This window comes from Heterodontus francisci, chromosome 4 (assembly GCF_036365525.1).
Source record: "Heterodontus francisci isolate sHetFra1 chromosome 4, sHetFra1.hap1, whole genome shotgun sequence".
NCBI classification, from domain to species: domain Eukaryota; kingdom Metazoa; phylum Chordata; class Chondrichthyes; order Heterodontiformes; family Heterodontidae; genus Heterodontus; species Heterodontus francisci.
This window is the reverse complement of record NC_090374.1, coordinates 176,106,109-176,127,626: the sequence shown is the minus strand read 5'-3', so window position 1 is coordinate 176,127,626 and position 21,518 is coordinate 176,106,109. Positions and strand designations below refer to the sequence as shown.

Genomic DNA, 21,518 nt, shown 5'->3' with positions numbered 1-21,518 from the left:
TTAAATCTCTACTGCCCTCTGCCCTATTACAGACTTTCCCTTTTATTCTTCTCTCCCCTCCCCCTTTCACTTTCTCAAAACCTGTGACATTTCTAACCTTTATCAGTTCTGATGAAACGTCACAGACCTGAAACATTCACTCTGTCTCTCCCTCCACAGATACTGCCAGACCTGTTGTGTATTTCCAGCACTTACTTTTTATTACGTGCCACTGGCTACAGAGCTGGAACCAGGATTGCTAACCCTCCAGGATTGCCCAGGAGCCTCCAGCAGTTGAAGATTAATCTCCAGCCCACTGCTGCCAGCCACCAGGGAAAACATCATAACAAAGAATCATTACAGCACAGAAGGAGACCATTCAGCCCATCATGTTTGCATTGGCTCTCCGAATGAGCAATTCACCTAGTGCCATTCCCCTGCCTTCTCCCCATAACCTGTAAGGGTTGGCATCCTTCTATCTAGAAAAGATGATGGACACGCAGCAAACAATCCATTTAAGTGGGGTGTCTTCTGTTGGTGCACCTTTGTTGGATTGCTTGTGAAGGCCAATCCTTGAGAGGCGGGTTCTGCTACAACTGCTGTGTGTGAAGCTTCCAAGTGACGCTGTGAGTTGTTTTTGATGCTGGTACCTGTTGCCAAGCAGCTGTAGCAACAGATCATCGTGGTAGTGCACACCTGTCCATAGGATGTGCCACCATGTGTCGTAATCCTGCACATTCATCCTTTTCAGATAATAGTCAGTTCCCTTTTGAATGCCTCAATTGAGCCTGCCTGAGTCACACCCAGAGGCAGTGCATCTTAATCACTTGCTGCGTGAAAAAGTTTTTCTTCATGTCACCACTTCTTTTGCCAATTACTTTAAATTTGTGCCCCCTCATTCTCGATCTTTTCACGAGTGGGAACAGTTTCCCCCTATCTATTCTGTTCAGAACCCTGGTGATTTTGAGTACCTCTACCAAATCACCTCTTCGCCTTCTCTAAGGAAAACAGTCCCAACTTCCCTAATCTATCTTCATAACTGAAATTCCTCATCCCTGGAACCATTCTCATGAATCTTTTCTGGAGGTAGAGAGAAAGCAGGGAATTATAGACCAGTCAGCCTGACGTCAGTAGTGGGGAAAATTCTAGAATCCATTATCAAAGATTTTATAGCAGAACACTTGGAGAACAGTGGTAGAATTGGACAGAGTCAGCATGGATTTACGAAATGGATTTATGCTTGACAAATCTACTAGAATTCTTCGATGATGTAACTAGTAGAGTTGACGATGGGGAGCCAGTGGATGTGGTTTATTTGGTCTTTCAGAAGGCTTTCGACAAAGTCCCACATAAGAGATTAGCGTGTAAGATTAAAGCGCATGGGATTGGGGGTAGTGTATTGCGATGGATAGAAAATTTGATGGCAGACAGGAAACAAAGAGTAGGAATAAACGGGTCTTTTTCAGAATGGCAGGCAGTGACTAGTGGGGTACCGCAGGAATCGGTGCTAGGACCCCAGCTATTCACAATACATATTAATGATTTAGATGAGGGAACTAAATGTAATATCTCCACATTTGCAGATGACACAAAACTGGGTGAGGGGGTGAGTTGTGAGGAGGATGCAGAGAGGCTTCAGGGTGATTTGGACAAGTTAAGTGAGTGGGCAAATGCATGACAGTTGCAGTATAATGTGGATAAATGTGAGGTTATCCACTTTGGTAGCAAAAACAGGAAGGCAGATTATTATCTGAACGGTTACAAACTGAGAGGGGAATGTGCCGTGAGACCTGGGTGTTCTCATACACCAGTCGCTGATGGTAAGCATACAGGTGCAACAGGCGGTAAAAAAGGCAAATGGTATGTTGGCCTTCATAGCAAGAGGATTTGAGTACAGGAACAGGGATGTCTTGCTGCAATTATACAGGGCCTTGGTGAGGCCACACCTAGAATATTGTGTGCAGTTTTGGTCTCTTTATCTGAGGAAGGATGTCCTTGCTATAGAGGGAGTGCAGCGAAGGTTTACCAGACTGATTCCTGGGATGGCGGGACTGACGTATGAGGAGAGATTGAGTCGGTTAGGGTTATATTCGCAGGAGTTCAGAAGAGTGAGGGGGGATCTCATAGAAACCTATAAAATTCTAACAGGACTTGACAGGGTAGATGCAGGAAGGATGTTCCCAATGGTGGGGGAGTCCAGAACCAGGGATTCTAAGGATACAGGGTAAACCTTTCAGGACTGAGATGAGGAGAAATTTCTTCACCCAGAGAGTGGTGAGCCTGTGGAATTCGCTACCGCAGAAAGCAGTTGAGGCCAAATCATTGTATGTTTTCAAGAAGGAGTTAGATATAGCTCTTGGGGCGAGAGGGATCAAAGAATATGGGGGAAAGCAGGAACAGGTTACTGAGTTTGATAATCAGCCATGATCATAATGAATGGTGGAGCAGGCTTGAAGGACCAAATGGCCTACTCCTGGTCCTATTTTCTATGTTTCTATCTCACTGAGTGCAGGAGTGTTTGCACATGTGCGCAGGGCTGGAGCGCTCTGATGACACTGGCGGGCCGCTGCATTGTCAGGAGTCACTTTGTATTTTATATTTTCTCTCTATGTTCTTCCTACCAAAATGAATCACTTCACATTTCTCCACATTGGACTTCATCTGCCACCTGTCTGCCCATTCCACCAACTTGTCTATGTCCTTTTGAAGTTCTACACTATCATCTTCATAGTTCACAATGCTTCCAAGTTTTGTATCATCCACAAATTTGAAATTGTGCCCTGTACACCAAGGTCTAAGTTATTAATATGTAACAGGAAGAGCAAGGGTCCCAACACTGATTGCTGGGGAACTCCACTACAAACCTTCCTCCAGTCTGAAGAAACATCCATTAACCCTACTCTCTATTTCCTGTCACACAGCCAATTTCATATCCATGTTACTGTGTCCTTTTTATTCCATGAGCTATCACTTTGCTCACAATTCTGTTGTGCGGCACTGTATCAAATACCTTCTAGAAGTTCATGTACACCACATCAACTGCATTGCCTTCATCAACCCTCTCTGTTACTCTTAAAAAAAAATTCCAGCAAGTTAGTTATACACAATTTTCCCTTGGCAAGCTGAGGCGGGGGGAGTCAGGTGATGTTATGGAAATGCAAATAGGCGGCCTTAGTGATGGCACGGATATGTGGTCACAAGCTCAACTCGGGTTCAAATACGACACCAAGGTTGTGAAGAGTCTGACTCAGCCTCAGATTGTTGCCAGGGACAGGGATGGAATCAGTGACTAGGGAACAAAGTTTGCGGGTGGCCTTGTTTTTCCCAATATTTAGTTGGAAGAAATTTCTACTCATCCAGAACTGAATGTCAGACAGCAGTCTGAGTAGGAGGGCTGCAGGGTTGGGCAAGGGATCTGGGAGGGCAGACTACCCAAGAATGGAAAAATGAAAGAAGGCATGATGTCAGAAGAATGGGGTTTAGGAGGGGTAGAGGGAAAAGAAGTTAATAAAAGGGGAGAAAAACGTGGAAGTAGAAGTGTTCGGCTTGGGTCCAGAGCAGCAGCCAAACCCTATCCTGTCCACCTCAATGACTACACATGCATGCCTGTGAACACACAACATACTTAGCGCAATTATTGCTAAATAACTCTGGCTGATTTCTCAGTGCTCTACGATCAGTACTGAGGCTAATTGTAGTGCTTTTGCAGCACCTTAGCTGTGATCAAACAACGGAATGCAAAACAGAGACCAAACCTGGCACTTTCCTGGTCTAAACAATTCAACTGTAGATTGCTTAAACTCACTGTGGCAGAGGGGGAAGAACAATTTCTAACATTAACATTTCAACATTATTACAAGTACATTTTCACTGCTATTCTGTAATTTCAGTTTGTTATACAGGAGCATTTTACCTTTATATTTAAAAAAGCCTGTTTGAACCATTTCTTCGGAGGGTTAGTTTGAGTTATTGCCCTTGGAAGATAGCCAGGTTAAAAAGCACAGTACGTGCAGACTGGAAGCCCTGGGTTCTGAGATTTCATAATATATCCAACTAAAAAACCATTGGCAGCTTCTTATCAGCACTATTTATTTAAATTCTATTTGTTTGTGTCACAGTCGAATCTCATTTCAAGATTTGGAGTTGCAGAGTGACAAATCATTTTGAAACAAAAACAAGAAATGCTGGATTCACTCAGCAGGTCTGGCAGCATCTGTGGAAAGAGAAGCAGAGTTAACGTTTCGGGTCAGTGACCCTTCTTCGGAACTGACAAATATTAGAAAAGTCACAGATTATAAACAAGTGAGGTGGGGGTTGGGCAAGAGATAACAAAGGAGAAGGTGCAGATTGGACCAGGCCACATAGCTGTTGAAAGTTGTTTATAGCTACATTTCATGGAAAAGATGATACGCAGAAATCGTTGAAAAATCCATTACCCGACAGTGTGACAATTTTTTTAACACACAAATGTTTTTTCCCAGTCTAAATTATCCTGTCTTCCTTCAGGAAGGTTGTTGGACTTGTCCGCCTCTGCAGTGAATGAAAGCAAGCTGTTCACACACGTTTGTGGGAGATTAAAGGACAAAAGGGATGATGATGTGAGGCAAAGGGGGGGGGGGAATGATAATGGGACACATAAAGAAACGAAAGATGTGACCAGAGGAAGTGTGAATGGTTAGGACAGAATCATTACCAACAGCTGCTGTCTGAAACAATAGAAGCAGTTGTTATGATCTGAAATTGTTGACCTTAATGTTGAGTCCATTGGCCTGGATTTTAAGAGTTCGCCGCCACTCTTGGTGGCGGGCTCACGGGCCGCACGTTGCAGTGCCACCGCAATTTCCCGCGCGGCAGCTCATTTAAATATCCGGGGCAGTCTATCCCCCCAATCATGTGGAGGGGGCAGACTGTCCAACGCCAGCAATACGTCAGCAGCCTGTGCACAGGCGCTGGCGCCATTTTTAAAGGGCAGTCAGCCCTACCGGCATATTTAAATATTTAAAGAGGCACCCGCCCCCCAGAATTTAACAAATAAAATTGTAACGCCCATATAGAACACACAGTCTCAGGATAAGGGGTTAATCATTCAGGACTGTGATGAGGAGAAATTACTTCACTCAAAGGGTTGTGAATCTTTGGAATTCTCTACCCCAGAGGGTTGTGGATGCTCCATTATTGAATACATTTAAGACTGGGATAAATAGATTTTTGGTCTCACAGGGAATCAAGGGATTTGGGGAGTGGGCAGGAAAGTGGAATTGGAGCCCAAGATCAGTCATGATCATATTGAATGGTGGGGCAGACTCGAAGGGCCACATGGTCTACTTCTGCTCCTATTTCTTGTCTTCTTGTGTTCTTCTCCTTTCCCACCCCCAATAAAAATTACAGTAAGGATGTGCCCTTCCCCCCCCCTCCCAAAACACTTACCTTTGAATTCTGATTTCCACCTCCCCAGACTGTACAAAGTTGAAAGTTCACCCTTCCCACCATCCCTGTTACTGATGATGCTTATTTGACCCTGCCCCCCTGCAGTAAAAATCGTAACTCCTCCCCACAAGTGTCGAGCCTGCTTTCCCCAGATGGGGAATTGAAGGGGCGGGTGTGCCAGCCACCGCTCCGAAGATCACGGCATACCTGGAGATTGCTGGTAAGTCTTTTTAAATTTATTCATCTCCTTGATTTAAATAGTTAGATTCAGTTCCCATCACCCAGCGGTGAGGGGGCCTCCATGGAGCCTCACCTCCGCCGGGAGGATCCAGCCGGGCCCTCCCAGCGTCAGTCTCGTGGTGGCCTCTGCTTCCAGCCCCCCTGCCACAGAGCCCAACGTCAGGTGCTCAGTAAAATCCAGCCCATTAACTCTGTTTCTCTCTCCTCCGATGCTGCCTGACCCCTGCTGAGCATTTCCCACATTTTCTATTTGTATTTCTGTTACTGCCTTCTTTGGCCCAGCCACTAAAAGAGATGAGTTTCTGTCTGGGGAATGAAAACCCCACTCCAGTTTTCCCTTTGCTTAGCAGGGAAATCAGCACAACCATCACTCATCGCAGCTCAGATCTGAGCAGAAAGAGGGAACTAAAACTATGTCATTAATCTCTGTCACACTGGAGACTACTAGATCAACACTCAAACCATCATGCTGTCTCCATAGCAGAACAACTCATAAAGCTATCATCTCTCTCACGTGCATTGTCTCTAACTTTGACACATCCTGTCTCACTGCCTCTCATCATCGCTTTAATCACCATGATTCAAAATCAGGTTAACCTTCTCAATTTCAGATGAGCATTAAACCAAGGCTCCATGCGTCCTCTCAAGTGGACGTAAAGGAGCCCAGGCACTATTTTGAAGAAGAGCAGACAAGTTCTACCCGATGCCCTGAGCAATATTTATCTCTCAATCAACATCACGACAACCGTTTTGCAAAACGCCTCCATTCAGTCCGTAGGCATGACCCTGAGCTTCAGTCACATGTCATTTTAATTCTTTACTCTGACCTCTCTGTTCTCAGACTGCTACACTGTTCCAGTGATGCTCAATGTAATCTCAAGGAACAGTAGCTCATCTGTCAATTAGGCACTATATATTAGCCAGCCAGACTCAACATTGAGTTCAACAATTTCAAATCATAACCTCTGCTCCCATCTTTTCGGATGGAAGCTGTTGGTGATGATTCTGCTATTCCCATTTACACCTCCTCTAGACTCATTTTTTGTTTCTTTACTTGTCCCAATACCATCTCCCTTTGCCTTACACGATCATCCCTTTTGTCGTTTAATCTCTCCTGCCTTCTACCCTATCACAGACCTTCCCTTTTGTTCTTTCCTCCCCTCCCCCCTTTCCCTGCCTCTGTACTTGCTTCATACCTATTATAACTTTTGCCACTTCTGGCAAAAGGTCATTGACCTGAAATGTTAACTCTATTTCTCTCACCACAGATGCACTGCAAGGCTCCTTAGACAGCACCTTCCAAACCATGACCTCGACCATCTAGAAGGACAAGGGCAGCAGATGCGTGGGAACACCACCACCTGTAATTTCCCTTCCAAGCCATGCACCATCCTGCCGTGGAACTATATCGCTGTTCCTTCACTGTCGCTGGGTCAAAATCCTGGAACTCCCTTCCTAACAGCACTGTGGGTGTACCTACCCCAAATGGACTGCAGCGGTTCAAGAAGGCAGCTCACCACCACCTTCTCAAGGGCAATTAGGGATGGGCAATAAATGCTGGTCTAGTCAGTGACGCCCACATCCCAGGAATGAATTTTTAAAAATCTGGTAAATTACAGTGTTTGTGTAAAGGTGCAATTAAACCAGAGTGGAGTTTCCTCTAAGAAAATTTCTACCTTACAAATGATTTCCAACATTGACCAACACTAGGTTTTAACCCTTCAAATATCACTGTCGTTGTTTGAGTTTGTGTAAGATATATGTTTGATACATACTTTTTGGCTCATCTGTAAAAGTATTTCTTTTCTTTTCTAAATCTCTCTATCTCCAGCCAAGAAAGTTCAGAGAAGTGACTCATCCTCTAGTCACTGCCAACAATATTTAATAGAGTTGTTCAAAATTAAGGGAAGTTTTGATAGATTAATTAAGGAGCACTGTTTCCAATTTGAGGGAGGGGGCTGGGGGTGGTGGTTCTGTAACCAGAAGACACAGATTTAAGGTAATTGGCAAAAGAACCATAGGGGGAGATGAGAATTTCTTTTACACAGCAAGTTGTTATGATTTGGAACGCACTGACTGAAAGGGTGGTGGAAGCAGATTGAACAATAATTTTCAAAAGAGAATCGGATCTCCACTTAAAAAGGAAATTTTTGCAGGGCTGCGGGGGAGAGTGCATTAGTCAGATAGCTCGATAAAAGAGCTGGCACAGGTGCAATGGGCCGAACGGCCTCTCTATGCTGTATCATTCTATGATTCTAATACTAAAACTGTTAGGATAGGACAGGGAATCAGAATAAGAGGCATGTCACCTTATTTTCAAGTCTCCCTGTAATCTTCTGATGAGATGTATTGGCTGAGACCCAGGAGAAGGTTAATTATCTGGCTTCTCCACCAGATAGTGATTTTGACAAAGAGTCCAAATTTGGCAGAAGAGGTTAACGAGTGAAAAATAAATAAATACTATAAAAAGAACATTCTAATAATGTATGATAAATATAGACATCTAAATACAGTTTCTCAGAGTGAAAATGGAACATCTGATACAAACATTTTAAAGGTTATTATGGAACAGATAGCACTTATGGAAAACAAGACATTCACCCCAATTTTCCTACTGTATGAGGATAACTTGAGCAGAGTACACTAGAAGTTTACTCCATCAGGACCACCCACCCAGTAACCAAATTCCTCTCGGACTTAAATAAAATTACATAGTCTTTGCAGCACAGAAACAGGCATTCAGCCCATCTGGTCTGTGCCAGTGATTATACTTCACACGAGCCTCCTCCCACCCCTACTCCATCTCACCCCATCAACATATCCGGCTACTTCTTTCTCCTTCATGTGTTTATCCAACTTCCCCTTAAATGCATCCACGCTATTCACCTCAACTACTTCCTGTGGTAGCGAGTTCCACATTCTAACCACTCTCTGGGTAAAGAGAATTCCTTATTTGATTTATTGGTGACTATCTTATATTCATGACCACTAGTTTTGGACTCCTCCACAAGTGGAAACATCTTCTATATGTCTATCCTATCAAACCCCTTCAAAATTTTAAAGACCTCTCTCAGGTAATCCCTCAGTCTTCTCTTTGCTAGAGTGAAGAGCCTCAGTCTGGTCAGTCTTTCCTGATAGTTATAACCTCATCTTTCTGGGATCATCCATATAAATCTTTCTTTGCATCTTCTCCAGTTTCTTTTGTAGCATGGGGATTAGAACCTAAACAATTCTGGTGTACACTGGGCTCATGTGAGTGGGTAGGCAGGATAGGGATAGGATATCTTGGCACTTTCTGGACCTTGAAGTCAGCAGGTACCTTAAAGGGACTGGGGCAATTGAAGCTTCATGGAAGAAAAATCAATATTGTGGGTTTGAGACTACTTCAGGGTATTTGGAACTGTGCATTTCACAACTCTCAAATTTGGATGAATATTGATGACTGTTGGTATTCATTTTAGTTAGCCAGAAACTGAAATTTACATATTCGTGACCTTGTCATTTGTTTAAATGTGCTGTCCTTGTGAATATTACCATGCTGCTGTGCAGTGGCTTAGATCAGCTGAGCTGAGTGATGTAGTGTTTATATAATTGGACTGATAATTCAGAGTGATGACTTTCATGGGAACAAAAATGGGGAGAGATGTAAACGGGCTGCTGATTCCCTCTTGCAGGTCTTACACTTGTTAATTGTATATTAATTGTGAGTTTAATTGTAGGCAGTTGGTGGGTATTAACTGGGGATTCACTTGTGCTCCTATAAATAGGAACAGACTGCAACTGTGGGTATTGGGTTAGGAGGTACATGCTCACCTTCTGATTGGCCCACTAAAGGACAAAGGAGGAATTTTATGCTTGGAGTCAGAGAAAATGGGTGAGATTCTAAACGAGTACTTTGCATTGGTATTCACCGAGGAGAGGGACATGACGGATGTTGAGGTTAGGAACAGATGTTTGATTACTCTAGGTCAAGTCGGCATAAGGAGGGAGGAAGTGTTGGGTATTCTAAAAGGCATTAAGGTGGACAAGTCCCCAGGTCCGGATGGGATCTATCCCAGGTTACTGAGGGAAGCGAGAGAGGAAATAGCTGGGGCCTTAACAGATATCTTTGCAGCATCCATAAACACGGGTGAGGTCCCGGAGGACTGGAGAATTGCTAATGTTGTCCCCTTGTTTAAGAAGGGTAGCAGGGATAATCCAGGTAATTATAGACCGGTGAGCCTGACGTCAGTGGTAGGGAAGCTGCTGGAGAAGATACTGAGGGATAGGATCTATTCCCATTTGGAAGAAAATGGGCTTATCAGTGATAGGCAACATGGTTTTGTGCAGGGAAGGTCATGTCTTACCAACTTAATAGAATTCTTTGAGGAAGTGACAAAGTTGATTGATGAGGGAAGGGCTGTCGATGTCATATACATGGACTTCAGTAAGGCGTTTGATAAGGTTCCCCATGGCAGGCTGATGGAGAAAGTGAAGGCGCATGGGGTCCAAGGTGTACTAGCTGGATGGATAAAGAACTGGCTGGGCAACAGGAGACGGAGAGTAGCAGTAGAAGGGAGTTTCTCAAAATGGAGACGTGTGACCAGTGGTGTTCCACAGGGATCCGTGCTGGGACCACTGTTGTTTGTGATATACATTAATGATTTGGAGGAAAGTATAGGTGGACTGATTAGCAAGTTTGCAGACGACACTAAGATTGGTGGAGTAGCAGATAGTGAAGGGGACTGTCAGAGAATACAGCAGAATATAGATAGATTGGAGAGTTGGGCAGAGAAATGGCAGATGGAGTTCAATCAGGGCAAATGCGAGGTGATGCATTTTGGAAGATCCAATTCAAGAGTGAACTATACAGTAAATGGAAAAGTCCTGGGGAAAATTGATGTCCAGAGAGATTTGGGTGTTCAGGTCCACTGTTCCCTGAAGGTGGCAACGCAGGTCAATAGAGTGGTCAAGAAGGCATACGGCATGCATTCCTTCATCGGACGGGGTATTGAGTACAAGAGTTGGCAGGTCATGTTACAGTTGTATAGGACTTTGGTTCGGCCACATTTGGAATACTGCGTACAGTTCTGGTCGCCACATTACCAAAAGGATGTGGATGCTTTGGAGAGGGTGCAGAGGAGGTTCACCAGGATGTTGCCTGGTATGGAGGGCGCTAGCTATGAAGAGAGGTTGAGTAGATTAGGATTATTTTCATTAGAAAGATGGAGGTTGAGGGGGGACCTGATTGAGGTGTACAAAATCATGAGAGGTATAGACAGGGTGGATAGCAAGAGGCTTTTTCCCAGAGTGGGGGATTCAATTACTAGAGCACACGACTTCAAAGTAAAAGGGGAAAAGTTTAGGGGGGATATGCGTGGAAAGTTCTTTACGCAGAGGGTGGTGGGTGCCTGGAACGCGTTGCCAGCGGAGGTGGTAGATGCGGGCACGATGGCGTCTTTTAAGATGTATCTAGACAGATACATGAATGGGCAGGAAGAAAAGAGATACAGACCCTTAGAAAATAGGCGACATGTTTAGATAGAGGATCTGGATCGGCGCAGGCTTGGAGGGCCGAAGGGCCTGTTCCTGTGCTGTAATTTTCTTTGTTCTTTGTTCTTTTGTTCACTGCCTGGCTTCATGGAGTGAAACAACACTATCTAGCAATTCCTCAATTTTATAATTCTCATCCCTGTGTTCAAATCCCTCATGGCCTCATCCCCTCCCTGTCTCTGTAAACTCCTCCAGCCCTACAGTTCTCTGAGATATCTGTGCTGCTCCAATTCTGGCCTCTTGTGCATCCCAATTTTAATCGCTCCACCAATGGTGGCCATGCTTTCAGCCACCAAAGACCTAAGCTCTGGAATTCCCTTCCTAAACCTCTCCCTCTCAAACCTTCAAAATGCACCTCAAAACATAACTCTTTGGCCAAACTTTTGCTCATCTGCCCTGATTATGTATCCATGTGGCCGTGTCAAATTTTGTCTCTGAAGCACCTTGGGGTATTTTGTTACATTAAAGGTGCTATATAAATACAAGTTTTTGTTGTAATTCTATAACTCTTTTGGTAAGCTCATTGAGGTGTTGAAGCAGAAGAGTCCAGCCCTTTTGGCTTTAGGAACCACATTAGTTTCTACTATGGTGCCAAGGGGAACATAAATAGGATTAGAAATTCATTTTAGGTGGGAATACAAAATGGGCTGTATCTTATACCACATGCCCTGCCTGAGCTTTATTGAAGTCAATGGAACTGAATGTTGAGCAGGTTATATCGAGGCAGTTGATGCCATACCACCAGTTCTGAACTACCGCTCAAAAACTGATCTGTTAATAAACATTCCTCTTAAGTGGCTTAAGGTGCAGGTCAGAGGCTAGGAATCCTGCGACGAGTAACTCATCTCCTGACTCCCCAAAGCCTGTCCACCATCTACAAGGCACAAGTCAGGAGAGTGATGGAATGCTCTCCACTTGCCTGGATGGGTGCAGCTCCAGCAACACTCAAGAAGCTCAACACCATCCAGGACAAAGCAGCCCGCTTGATTGACACTCCATCTACGAACATTCACTCCCTCTACCACCGATGCACAGTGTCAGCAGTGTGTACCATCTACAAGATGCAATGCAGCAACGTACCAAGGCTACTCAAACAGCAGATGCGTGGGAACACCACCACTTGCAAGTTCCCCTCCAAGCCACACACCATCCTGACTTGGAACTATATCACCGTTCCTTCACTGTCGCCGGGTCAAAATCCTGGAACTTCCTTCCTAATAGGTGGTACTTCCCCACATGGACTGCAGCGGTTTAAGAAGGCAGCTCACTACCACCTTCACAAGGGCAATTAGGGATGGGCAATAAATGCTGACCTAGCCAGCGATGCCCACGTCCCATGAATGAATTTTTAAAATGTCATTAAAGGACCTTAAGGCCATTAAAAGGGAACTGATAGGTTTGATAGACAGAAACTAAAATTTCAAGATATTAAAGGGGAATCATAGGGCAGATAGAGAGAAATTATTTCTGTTGGTTGGGGACTTTAGGTTTGGGAGGCATAGTCTAAAAATTAGAGCCAGACCATTCAGGAGTGAAATTAGGAAACACTTCTCCTCACAAAGGGTGGTAGAAGTTTGGAAATCTCTTCCATAGTTGGAAAGTGATACTAGATCAATTGTTAATTTTAAATCTGCGATAGATAGATTTTTGTTAACTAAAGGTGTTAAGGGATAAGGGACAAAGGCAGGTATATGGAGTTAGTTCACAGATCAGCTATGATCTCACTGAATTGAGGAACAGGCTCGAGAGGCTAAGTAGCCTCCTTATGTTCCTATGTCACTAGGCTGCTAATGATAACAGATCTGATTTAGAATTTAGCAGAGCCCTTTCCAAACTACCCGGACCACTGCATTGCAACAGCACTACTGGTGAATAAGAAATGTGAGAGACTATGTGTAGCACACTGGCTGCTACATTGATATAAAAGAAAAAGAAAAAATTGCATTTATATAGTGACTTTCACAACCTCAGGACATCCCAAAGTGCTTTACAGCCAATGAAGTACTTTTGAAATGCAGTCACTGTTACGATGTCGGAAATGCAGCAGTCAATTTGCTCATAGAAAGGTCCCCCAAACAACAATGTGATAATAATCAGATAATCTGTTGCTTTTCAGTGATGTTCATTGAAAGATAAATATCAGCCAGGATATTAGGGAGAACTCCCCTTCTCTTCTTCAAAATAGTGCCATGGGATCTTTTGCATTCACCTGAGAGAGCAGATGGGGCCTCAGTTTAATGTCTCATTTGAAAGACAGCACCTCCAACAATGCAGCACTCCCTCAGCACTGCACTGGGAGTGGCAGCCTGGATTTTTACACTCAAACTCAGGAGTGGGATTTAAATCCACAATCTTCTAATTCAGAAGCAAGCATGCTGCCCACTGAGCTACAACTGACATTATTGCTCTAGCTAATAAACGAAAGTGTTCAAATAAAATAAAATAAACAATTTATTTTCAAATGACTTTATAAATTCTTTCCTGGGGGTTCATCCCAGAAGTGTCCTGAAGATTAAATTCCTGGAGGGGTGGCAATCCTACTTAGACCAGCTGCCTTCCTGGCAACAGCCATCTACAGGGGAAGCGGAAGAGGAAGGGAAACGGGGGACAGAAAAATGGGAGGAGGGGTGGAGTGATCGTCGGCTGGTAGCAGGAATGCTGTGAATCTGAGAGGAGCACACCTGCTCCCTTCAGGTCCATGTAAAGTAACCTTTTAAAATGCATACTCAGCTTGACGCCGCATGTAGAACCAATTTTACTGTAAAGTCCCAAAACAGGTGTTCGGCCCATCTCAAGATAATCCTAAAAATTCACTAATCTCGTTCACTGATGTAGACTCTGCAACATACAACCTAATTTGCATTCATTTAATTTGAAATACCGTAAAGAACCCACCTTAAATATTTGTCAGTCTGTTGAGCTGGAAAAGTAGGCTGGGACTCTATTTTCAGAATATCAGAGGCACATACATTTTAAAGACTCCACTCAGAGGAACACTACCCTTTCCCGGGCCAATCAGTAATTAATGTTATCAGTTCAGGTCACTAAGACTTTGCTTAGATTGGCTGAGAGCTGAACGGGATATCATCAGACCAGCAGACCATCCCGTCAGCCTCCTCCTGTATGAATGAATTGAAATGCTTTTGGAAAAGGTTGCCTGGCCTGTGGCCAATGTAATGACTGCATCTTTCATATACACACAAACTTATGGCAAACACCTTCCTTGTTTCCAGTTTCAGGAGATTGAAGGACTCTTGTGTTGTAGTTCTTCTCTCCACTTAAAAGGAGCTACACATAAAAAGGCAGGCAAAATAATTTCTTTTTATAGGGCCTTCATTTTCATTTAAACTGTTTGGTTAAAAGCTTTTATCTTTATTTGAGAAAGCATGTGTCCAGCACAAGCAGCGTGCATTTGCAGCTTTACCTACCCACAACACGAGAAGAAAGGAAAGAAAGACAGAGGGACTGACTGACAGACTTGCATTTCTATAGCGCCTTTCACAACCTCAGGATGTCCCAAAATGCTTTACAGCCAAGGAAGCACTTTTGAAGTGTAGTCACTGTTGTAATGTAGGAAACGAGGCACCGATTTGTGCACAGCAAGCTCCCACAAACAGCAATTTTATATCAGAACAAGATTCCAAAGATTCACAACCCTTTGAGTGAAAAAATATTTCCTCATCTCAGTCTTAAATGGCCAACCCCTTATTCTGAGACTGTGACCCTATGTACTAGATTCCCAGCCAAAGGAAACATTTTCCCAGCATCTACCTTGTCAAGCCCCTTAAGAATTTTATATGTTTCAATTGGATCACCTCTCATTCATCTAAACTCCAGGGAATATAAGCCCAGTCTACTCAATCTCTCCTCATAAAACATATCTCTCATCTCAGGAACCAGTCTAGTGAACCATTGTTGCACTCCCTCTGAAGCAAGTATATCCTTCCTTAGGTAAGGTGGCCAAAACTGCACACAGTACTCCAGGTGTGGCCTTACCAGGTATGCCCTGTATAATTGTAGTAAGACTTCTTTACTCTTATACCCCAATCCCTTTGTAACAAAAGCCAATATACCATTTGCCTTCCTAATTGCTTGCTGTACCTGCATGTTAACTTTCTGTGATTCGAATACAAGAACACCCAGGTCCCTCTGAATGCAAACATTTTGATAATGATGAGATGATCTATTTTAGTGTTGTTGGTTAAGGGATGAATATTGGTCAGGCCACAAAGTGGAGAACTCCACTACTCTTCTTCGAAATAGTGGCTGTGGGATCTTTTACATCCACCTTTTTTTATTTGTTTCATGGGATATGGACATCACTGGCCAGGCCAGCATTTATTGCCCATCCCTAATTGCCCTTGAAAAGGTAGTGGTGAGCTGCCTTCTTGAACCACTGTAGTCCATGTCGGGTAGGTACACTCACAGTGTTATTTGGGAGTTCCAGGATTTTGACCCAGGGACAGTGATATAGTTCCAGGTCAAGATGGTGTGTGGCTTGGAGGGGAACTTGCAGGTGGTGGTGTTCCCACGCATCTGCTGCCCTTGTCCTTCTTGGTAGTAGAGGTCGCGCGTTTGGAAGGTGCTGCCTGTGTAGCCCTGGTGTATTGTTTCAGTGTATCTTGTAGATGGTACACACTGCTGCCACTGTGCATCAGTGATGGAGGGAGTGAATGTTTGTGGATAGGGTGCCAATAAAGCAGATTGCTTTGTCTGGATGGTGTCGAGCTTCTTGAGTGTTGTTGGAGCTGCACCCATCCAGGCAAGTGGACAGTATTCCATCACACTCCGGACTTGTGCCTTGTAGATGGTGGACAGGCTTTGGGGAGTCAGGAGGTGAGTTACTCGCCGCAAGATTCCTAGTCTCTGACCTGCTCTTGTAGCCATGGTGTTTATATGGCTACTCCAGTTCAGTTTCTGGTCAATGGTAACCCCAGGATGTTGATAGTGGGGGATTCAGTGATCAAAATGCCATTGAATGTCAAGGGGAGATGGTTAGATTCTCTCTTGTTGGAGATGATCATTGCCTGGCACTTGTGTAACACGAATGTTACTTGCCACTTATCAGCCCAAGCCTGGATATTGTCCAGGTCTTGCTGCATTTCTACATGGACTGCTTCAGTATCTGAGAGGTCACGAATGGTGCTGAACATTGTGCAATCATCAGCGAACATCCCCACTTCTGACCTTATGAATGAAGGAAGGTGATTGATGAAGCAGCTGAAGATGGTTGGGCCTAGGACACTACCCTGAGAAACTCCTGCAGTGATGCATTTTGGAAGATCTAATACAGGTGGGAAGTATACAGTAAATGGCAGAACCCTTAGGAGTATTGCCAGACAGAGAGATCTGGGCGTACAGGTCCACAGATCCCTGAAAGTGGCAACGTAGGTGGATAAGGTAGTCAAGAAGGCATACGGCATGCTTGCCTTCATCGGTCGGGGCATAGAGTATAAAAATTGGCAAGTCATGCTGCAGCTGTACAGAACTTTAGTTAGACCATACTTGGAATATTGTGTGCAATTCTGGTCGCCACACTACCAGAAGGATGTGGAGGCTTTGGAGAGGGTACAGAAGAGTTTACCAGGATGTTGCCTGATCTGGAGGGCATTAGCTATGAGGACAGGTTGGATAAACTCGGATTGTTTTCACTGGAACGACGGAGTTGGAGGGGCGACATGATAGAGGTTTACAAAGTTATGAGTGGCATGGACAGAGTGGATAGTCAGAAGCTTTTTCCCAGGGTGGAAGAGTCAGTTACTAGGAGACATAGGTTTAAGGTGCGAGGGGCAAAGTTTAGAGGGGATGTGCGAGGCAAGTTCTTTACACAGAGGGTGGTGAGTGCCTGGAACTTGCTGCTGGGGGAGGTGGTGGAAGCAGGTACGATAGCGACGTTTAAGAGGCATCTTGACAAATACATGAATAGGATGGGAATAGAGGGATACGATCCCCAGAAGTGCAGAAGATTTTAGTTTAGGCAGGCATCAAGATCGGCGCAGGCTTGGAGGGCTGAATGGCCTGTTCCTGTGCTGTACTGTTCTTTGTTCTTTGTGATGTCCTGGAGCTGAGATGATTGACCTCCAACAACCACAACCATCTTCCTTTGCGCTAGGTACAATTCCAATCAGGAGAGAGTTTTACCCCGATTCCCACTGACTCCAGTTTTGCTAGCGCTCCTTGATGCCATACTCAGTAAAATGCTGCCTTGATGTCATGGGCAGTCACTCTCACCTCTGCTCTTGAGTTCAGCTCTTTTGTCCATGTTTGAACCAAGGCTGTAATGAGGTCAGGAGCTGAGTGGCCCTGGCGGAACCCAAACTCAGCATTACTGAGCAGGTCATTGCTCAGCAAGTGCTGCTTGATAGCACTGTCAATGACACCTTCGATCACTTTACTGAGAGGGCTGACAGGGCCTTAGTTTAATGTCTCATCTGAATATCTCATCTGAAAGACTGATGTACTTTTATCCCTGAAGAATGTTGTAGGGCTGTATGTTGCTCAGCTTTTACTGTTAGGTTTGATGGTCTTTGTTGCTATTTTGTTTATGCTGTTGGCAGAATTATTTCTGATTGAAAGTCAAGAATATTGGTGCATCATTGCAATGTGCAGGGTATTTAGAGAATCACTCAGTGTTCCTAAACCTTTTTGACCTGGATTCCTCTGTGTGCAGTAACATTAATTCATCTTTGGTGGACAGATTGCTTGTGTTATTATGTGCTAAAATGCATTTCTGGTCATTAACAACACTTCTGGCAGCATTTGTTAAAAGGAGCAGATAGTTTATATGTGTAACCCTTTATCAAAACTGAAAGATAAGCAAATGTTTTGGCATATTGTCAGAAAAAAGAACAATACACAACAGGAAAGATTGAATAGGCTGGGACTCTTTACTCTAAAACAGAAAAAACCTTGCATTTATATAGCACCTTTCATGACCTCAGGGTGTCCCAAAGTACTTTAGAGCCAAAGAAGTACTTGTGAAGTGTCGTCATTGTTTTAATGTAGGAAACAAGGCAGCAAATTTACGCACAGCAAGCTCCCACAGACAGCAATATGATCATAGGAAATAGAAGCAGGAGTAGGCCATTTGGCCTTTCGAGCCTGCTCCGCCATTCAATAAGATCATGGCTGATCTGATTGTGACCTCAACTCCACTTTCCTGTTGGCCCCCCCATAACCCTTGACTCCTTTGTGATAATGAGCCGATCAACTTAGTAATGTTCTTAGTAATAAAAACAAGAAATGCTGGAACCACTCAGCAGGTCTGGCAGCATCTGTGGAAAGAGAAGCAGAGTTAAAGTTTCGGGTCAGTGACCCTTCTTCGGAACTGACAAATATTAAAAATGTCACAGGTTATAAGCAAGTGAGGTGGGGGTGGGGCAAGAGATAACAAAGGAGAAGGTGTAGATTGGACAAGGCCACATAGCTGACCAAAAGGTCATGCAGCAAAGGCAAACAATATGTTAATGGTGTGTAACCTTCAAGTAAAAGGTGTCGCTATGGTTACCCGCATGGGTCCTAGTTATGCCTGTCTTTTTGTGGGATATGTCGAGCATTCTTTGTTCCAGTCCTACTCAGGCCCCCTCCCCCAACTCTTTTTCCGGTACATTGATGACTGTATCGGTGCCGTTTCCTGCTCCCGCCCCGAACTGGAAAACTTTATCAACTTTGCTTCCAATTTCCACCCTTCTCTCACCTTTACATGGTCCATCTCTGACACTTCCCTTCCCTTCCTCGACTTCTCTGTCTCCATCTCTGGGGATAGGTTGTCTACTAATATCCATTATAAGCCCACCGACTCCCACAGCTACCTCGACTACACTTTTTCACACCCTACCTCCTGTAAGGACTCCATTCCATTCTCCCAGTTTCTCCGTCTTCAACGCATCTGCTCTGATGATGCTACCTTCCATGACGGTGCTTCTGCTATGACCTCCTTTTTCCTCAACCGAGGATTCCCCCCCACTGTTGTTGACAGGGCCCTCAACCGTGTCCGGCCCATTTCCCGTACCTCTGCCCTCAACCCTTCCCCTCCCTCCCAGAACCATGACAGGGTTCCCCTTGTCCTCACTTTCCACCCCATCAGCCTCCATATCCAAAGGATCATCCTCCGCCATTTCCGCCACCTCCAGCGTGATGCCACTACCAAACGCATCTTCCTCTCCCTTCCCCTGTCAGCATTCCGAAGGGATTGTTCCCTCCGCGACACCCTGGTCCACTCCTCCATTACCCCCACCACCTTGTCCCCTTCCCATGGCACCTTCCCCTGCAATCGCAGGAGATGTAATACCTTCCGAAGAAGGGTCACTGACCCGAAACGTTAACTCTGCTTCTCTTTCCACAGATGCTGCCAGACCTGCTGAGTGGTTCCAGCATTTCTTGTTTTTATTTCAGATTTCCAGCATCCGCAGTATTTTGCTTTTATTTTAATGTTCTTAGTAATGTTGGTTGAGGGATAAATATTGGGCAGGACACTTCTTCAAAATAGTGCCATGGATCTTTTAGATCCAGCTAAGAGGGCAGATGCAGCCTCAGTTTAAAATCTCTTCTGAAAGAAAGTTAAGGAGTGATCTGACAGAGGTCTTTAGAATTGTGAAAGGGTTTGATTGGATTGATATAGAGATGTTTCCACTTGTGGGGATTCCAAAACTGGGGGCCATCAAAATAAGATAGTCACTAAAAACTCCAATAGGGAATTCAGGAGAGACTTCTTTGCCCAGAGAGTGGTGAAAATGTGGAACCCGCTATCACATGGAGTAGTTAGGGCGAGTAGCTGGGATACATTTAAGGAAAAACTGCATAAACACATGATGGAGAAAACAATAGAAGGATATGCTGTTTGGGTGAAATAAAGTAGGGTAGGAGAAGGTTGTGTGAAGATAAACACCGTCATAGACCAGGTGGGTCGAATGGAATCCCTGGAAGCATTTTATCTTAAAGTGTACAAACTCCCTGTTTACCTCATGACCACTGCGCTTAAAAGTAATTAAACATGAAGTGCTGAAATATGTGCTGAGGTTCTGTACAACCTAATGTCCTTCAGGGAAGGAAATCTTCTGTCCTTGTCTGGTTTGGCCTATATGTGACCCAGTCCAACATAGGCAGTATTGACTCTTAACTACCCTCTGAAAAAAGGACTTGCATTTATATAGCGTCTTTCACAACCTCAGGACGTCCCAAAGTGCTTTACAGCCAATGAAGTACTTTTGAAGTGTAGTCACTGTTGTAATGTAGGAAGTGGCCCAGCAAGCCACTCAGTTGTATTAATGCCACCTTCTTGAAGGCAAATGGGGATGTGCAATAAATGCTGGCCTGGGAGTAACACCAACATCATGAGAATGAACATATCAAAAGAAAACCACTGAAAAACAGATTATCTGGACATTATCACATTGCTGTTTGTGGGAGCTTGTTGTGTGCAAATTGGCTTTCATGTTTCCTACATTGCATCAGTGACTACACTTCAAAAGTACTTCATTGGCTATGAAGCACTTTGGGATGTCATGAAGTCATGAAAGGTGCTATATAAATTCAAGTTTTTCTTTTAAAGAGGTAGCATGATTATTATTGATTAAAATTGTAGAAGATCCCTACTGAATAAACTAAAGAATGCTGGATGCATTGTAACTGACTTTATTGAAACCACATCTTCTTAAAACGTCAAATACATATGTTAAAAATGTTAAATGCTAAAAAAAAGTTGTGAAAAATAACGAGTTCTGTAGTAAATATGGTAGGAAGCCACAGATAAGCGCATCTCTCCCTCACACATTCTGAACCCAGTGGAACGGTGGCCTCCTCGACTTCCTCATCCGTACCCTCATGTTTCCTTTCGCCGTTTGGACTGAAATTCTGCTGGCTGCATAAAGTGAAGCCACTATTCCCGGATAGAATGGAGATGTTCAAGTAATTGTTCCTGCCAATCACACCTGTATACCGCACTGTTGTAAGTGACTGGGTTAGATTTTACACTTATAATTTGTACTATGTAACTATCCTCCACTCACTGCATTTTGCTGGAGAAATCACCCTGCTCTTATAAGAAGTTGCTGCATTTTCAGTCACAAGTTCTGTTTCCTGTAGTTCATAAAGACTCTTAAACAAACTTTGGGTAAATAGACTTTGTTTGTTTTGCTGTTTTCTACTAAAAATGCACTGTTTGCCATAGGTCCTGGCCCCACCTCCAACTCATTAACTGACAGAGTGGTGTCATTAGCCATGGGTTTTCTGCTGCAGTTAATGCTGAGTTATAGCAAGCTGTAACCCCACACCACTTAGAAGCAATTAACTACACAATGAAATTGGATCACAACGAGGTGTGAATTACTGTTTCTTCCCAA

At 44.1% G+C, this 21,518-nt stretch overlaps 2 protein-coding genes across 4 annotated transcripts in view; both read right to left on the bottom strand.

The window, feature by feature from the left end:
- Positions 1–14,177, bottom strand: part of aco1 (aconitase 1, soluble) — a 91,282-nt gene extending 77,105 nt beyond the window's left edge. Inside the window, exon 1 of one of the 3 annotated variants that reach the window (XM_068030621.1) lies at positions 14,074–14,177. Coding sequence is in view for 1 of the 3 variants with exons in the window: in XM_068030619.1 (XP_067886720.1) it covers positions 3,893–3,923 (31 nt within the window). In the remaining 2 variants the exon portion in view is untranslated. Of the gene's footprint in view, positions 1–3,892; positions 4,176–14,073 lie in introns of those variants that run through there. The other 2 variants (XM_068030622.1, XM_068030619.1) reach the window with 2 other exon arrangements.
- LOC137368848 (leucine-rich melanocyte differentiation-associated protein) overlaps positions 12,640–21,518 on the bottom strand; it is a 41,818-nt gene continuing 32,939 nt past the window's right edge. The window contains exons 7-8 of the mRNA XM_068029055.1: positions 20,383–20,490; positions 12,640–12,681 (exon numbers count right to left, since the gene is read on the bottom strand). Of these exons, the coding sequence (XP_067885156.1) occupies positions 12,640–12,681; positions 20,383–20,490 (150 nt within the window). The remainder of the gene's footprint in view (positions 12,682–20,382; positions 20,491–21,518) is intronic.